Source organism: Callithrix jacchus, chromosome 18 (assembly GCF_049354715.1).
Source record: "Callithrix jacchus isolate 240 chromosome 18, calJac240_pri, whole genome shotgun sequence".
NCBI classification, from domain to species: domain Eukaryota; kingdom Metazoa; phylum Chordata; class Mammalia; order Primates; family Cebidae; genus Callithrix; species Callithrix jacchus.
In genome coordinates this window covers 13,542,264-13,546,677 of record NC_133519.1, presented here as the reverse complement: position 1 = coordinate 13,546,677, position 4,414 = coordinate 13,542,264, and the positions used below count along the sequence as shown (strand labels likewise).

General features: G+C 45.9%; 1 protein-coding gene across 1 annotated transcript; it reads right to left on the bottom strand.

The window, feature by feature from the left end:
* Positions 1-1,093: 1,093 nt before the first annotated feature.
* On the bottom strand, positions 1,094-3,133 carry SPRR3 (small proline rich protein 3). Its single transcript, XM_002759963.7, has 2 exons — positions 3,089-3,133; positions 1,094-1,866 (listed from the first exon to the last, which is right to left on the bottom strand). The coding sequence occupies exon 2, from the start codon at positions 1,845-1,847 to the stop codon at positions 1,407-1,409; it is 441 nt and encodes a 146-aa protein (XP_002760009.3). The 5' UTR covers positions 1,848-1,866; positions 3,089-3,133; the 3' UTR covers positions 1,094-1,406.
* Positions 3,134-4,414: the final 1,281 nt, after the last annotated feature.

Genomic DNA, 4,414 nt, shown 5'->3' with positions numbered 1-4,414 from the left:
GAAGTTTTGTTATTCGTTTCGCTGTTAGAGATCATTCTGCAATGTCCCAGAGCCACTCAACACAGACCTGAAAACCTGTTGGTCATCCCCAGAATTAAAAAGACAAGGCTGCAGGAGAGAGGGGGGAGCTGGGAGTCTGAGGAATTATGCTCCAGGATGATGCAGAAACACAATTTTGGGGTTATTTTAATTAATTTTGGGAGCATCGATTTCCTTATTCAATAAATGGAGCAGCTCCACTGGGTGCTCTGTAAGTCTCCTTTCACTTCCGAGGTTTTCTAGCTCGATTACCTGCTCTTTCCTAACCTGGTGGCCAGTTACTCACCTGGCCTAGATTGTGTAATCCTAATGCCTGCTTAAAACCCATGTCTTGCTTGGAATTACTGCATAAGTCTGTTTCTGTGAGATTATTCTGGGGCAGAGAAAGAAAAAAAGGGATGGGGGAGAGAAAGAGAGAGAGACCGTATAGTGTGTATTTGTGTGAGAAAGATGCGAATGTCCTAACTTCCAGACAAGACTGCAAATCATGCGACGGGGCACTGTGTATCCTCCTCCCCTTTTGCTCCTGCAGCTTCAGACCTCCTTGCACATGGCAGATACCCAGAAAAAGGCAACATTGCCTTGACAGCTTGTGTGAGTGATTATGTGAGTATGTGAGTAAAATGAATCTCCCTCTAGTGAGTGTGTGTGTGTATGTCTGTATGTGGGGTAGCTGGAAGGTAAAATGAATAAAGAAAAGTAGAATATCAAGTTCAGCTTTCTAGGAACAGACAGGAAATTAGTGGGAAGGATACTAAGGATTAGAGGTGGCTTGGAGCAGGCACCACGGAACTCAGGCATAGCTCAGTTCAGTGCAAGAGGAGAGCCTATGGCTGCCCAAAGTGACACTCTCTATGCCCCATCACAGAATACCCATTGCTATTCCAGGAACAACCCCCAAGTGTACCCCCCCCACACACACACACGTAGAAACACACGGTACTGGGTTGAGATAGGTGACTTCTAACCAACTCCTCTCTGTCTATAGGTCCTGACTCACAATGAGGAAACAAGGAAGGAGGAAGATTCAGCCAATGACACACATAGCCAAGACTGGAATTAAAGGTGATTTAATGAGGACAGAGCAGGAAACATGCATTTCTTTTCATTCAAATCTTCAGATGGACTCTTAGCAGCTAAAGACCAGAAAAGCCACTAAGACTTTCTGCTTAATTCAGGGGCTTACAGGATTCTTCAGAGTGTGTGTGAACAAAAGCTTCCTAGTACATATTTTTAGGTTACAAATAAGAGGGAGACTACGACTCGGGGTGACAGTATACTGATTACAAGGTCTACAGAGAAGCAGATGGAAAGAGGGTGTCCAGTATCTGGTGGTCAGCTTCTCAAGGGCTTGCCTGTGCACCACATTACTTCTGCTTGGTCTTCTGCTGAGCTGGGCCTGGAGTGACCACTGAAGGATGTGGCTCAGGGACCTTGGTGCAGCCTGGCTCAGGGACCTTGGTGCAGCCTGGCTCAGGGACCTTGGTGCAGCCTGGCTCAGGGATCTTGGTGCAGCCTGGCTCAGGGACCTTGGTGCAGCCTGGCTCAGGGATCTTGGTGCAGCCTGGCTCAGGGACCTTGGTGCAGCCTGGCTCAGGGACCTTGGTGCAGCCTGGCTCAGGGACCTTGGTGCAGCCTGGCTCTGGAATCTTGGTGTTTCCAGGTTGCTGTGGAACCTTTGGGTGGCATGGCTCCTTGGTTACGGGAACAAATGGTTCCTGAGGTGGAGGCTGGCTGGGTTGTTTCACCTGCTGCTGTTGAAGCTGAGGGGGTGGGGTAAAGGTCTGCTTCTGCTGGTAAGAACTCATGCTTCAAAGGATGCTGGACCTAGAGACAAAACAGCTGATTCAGTGCTTTGATTAAGCAGAAATGAAGCCCAGTTTAATGACAAATATCTCTCATTTCATTCTCCTTCAGAGCTGAGAGCCTCTCTTTTCTTTCTTTTTCCCTGAATTTGAGATCATCGGATGCTTTGATGATCCCCGCATATCGTCCAGGGAAGCAGGTGAAGTTGATTTGTTCCACATCCTGTAAGTGGAGGCTTTCTCTGTGCTTCTTTTCTTCCTGGTACATCTAAAAACTCTATGTACAATGTGAAACACATGCAAATATGCAAATATATACTATGAAGCTTTCACTTACACACTCTCTGAAGAATCCTCTAAGCCCCTGAATTAAGCAGAAAGTCTTAGTGGCTTTTCTGATCTTCAGCTGCTCAGGGTTCACCTGAAGACTTGAGTGAAAAGAAATACCTGTTTCTTCCTCTGCTCTGATTAAAACCCATTTAATACCACTCTGGCTGTGTGTCATCGGTGAAATATTGACGTGAGACCTCAGGTTTTCAGTAATTTGGAAAGATGTTAAAGTCAGCGGTCTAGAATCTCCTCACTCATGTCTTCCTCATAGAGTGTCGTAGTTCTCCCAGGAAAACCCTTATGTAAACATCCCCCCAAGGCTCCCACAATGCCGCTCTGAGCCTCTGTTCACACCTTGCCCACTGCACCTCCTCTTTGACAGGCTCTCCACACCATCACTGCCTCTCCACATGCTCCCACCTCTCATGGCTGTCCTCCCTGATGCTCTCACCTTCCTCATCTGCCACAGCATAGAACCAGCTTTCCCTCTGTACTAATCCCTCCCCATGCTGTGAGTTTGCAAATTTTAGCCAAGTATATGTTTTCTGATGGATTATACATTCATAGAATAAAGAAAAACTTATCTTTTGATCATCAAAATTGCCAATGCAGTGTCTTCCCTATTAAAGATTTTCAATACTTATTGGAGAGAACAAAATGTCACTACAAGTACTCTTGAATGGAGACATATTGTCTTGCTAACTTAACAAATCTTTACAGAAATCACTCCCCTTTTCTGATCCCAAGTTCTACAGCTGTAACCTGAGTTGAAAGTCAAAATATGCATAAGGTCGCCTCATACAAAAGTTGTTACTGCATTGAAAATAAATATATTCATTGCATGGCTAAGAGGTCTCAATCAAAACGGAGTACTGATGGGAGACTATTAAAATGTTCCCCCTGGGGAGACTCACCTGCTGTGCAGAGAAGGTCAAGCTGGTCAGCTCCTGGGATCTGGTGAAGAGTCTCTTGTTAGCTGGCATTTTATACAGAAAATGAGCCCTGCCTTAAGGAAATTGGATTTTTTTAAAAGACTGCTCCACCTTCATTCCAGCTTTTGTGATAAGTATCTCTGGCTTAACATTTTTTGTCACTTAAGCTCTGACAGTGATATCACCTGGGCCTGACCCACTGTCTATTCTTTGTGGTGTGGTTGCTGTGGGCAGTGGACTTCTTGAATGATAATGGATTAAATCAGGGGGAAGTTCCAGACTGCTAGGACCAAAAACAGCCATACCTCTTTGCCTGGGCCCTGATCTTTAGCCAGATTAGTCTTATTGGGCTTCTTCATGATTGAGGTGGATGAATAAATAACAATAGACATTTCTGGTTCTTCTGGGAGGCCATGGGATGGTACAGAATAAGTGAATCATCTGAGTTTCAATCTCTTAGTGGATTCAGACCTGAGAGGGGCAATGGAAGGCAAAATGCCTGCTTTGGAAACATGTTGCTTTCACTCTGAAGGGAGCCTTAAGGTGCCGTGTTGACCAGGGATAGCAGATGTCGTTGGGATGGATGGGCAGGATTGACTGGATCTGTGTGACACTGTGGCTCAGCCCTGAAGACCCTGCATCTTGTGGTACCCTTCTTCTCCAGGGGTGACATAGTAACAGGAGAGTGCTGATTCCCTGGATTCACACACCAGCCATTTCCTCTGAGCACTATAGGATGAACCTCAGGTCATTAACTCAGAGTTGCCCTCAACAGACTCTCTCTTACTAGGTGTGGCCCTTGGGAAATCCAGACATCCTTAGATTTCAGGCATGTGAACAGCTCCTCCTTTCCCACTGCTCCACTGCTGTTACTCCCCTGAACCTGATGCTCAGGCAGAGCCTCCACCATCAGCTCCTTCCTCCAGAATCTACTTTAGCCTCACACACTGCCTGCTTGTCGTAGGTGTTAAGGCAGTGGATGGTCATTGGTTTCCTGAATAGAGCTGTAGGTTCATGGAAGAAAGAAAGGACGTGAGAAAGAAGCAGATAGAAAAAGAAGAAAGGAAGGAAGGAAAGAAGGAATAAAGAAAGAGAGACAGACAGAAAGAAAAGAAAGAGAGAGAGAAACAAAGAAGGAAAGAGAAAGAAAGAGGAGGAAAGGAAGGAAGGAAAGGAAAGGAAGGAAGAAAAAAAGGATAAAGGAAGAAGGCAAGGAAGGAATGGGAAAGATAGAAGGGGAGGGAGGAAGGAAAGCAGGAAGCCACAAGGCACCTTCTTGGACATGATTCACTGTCCTGTGCCAAGCCT

Coding starts and splice junctions, on each gene's coding strand:
- SPRR3 (XM_002759963.7), bottom strand. CDS start 1,847: ATGAGTTCTTACCAGCAGAAGCAGACCTTTACCCCACCCCCTCAGCTT.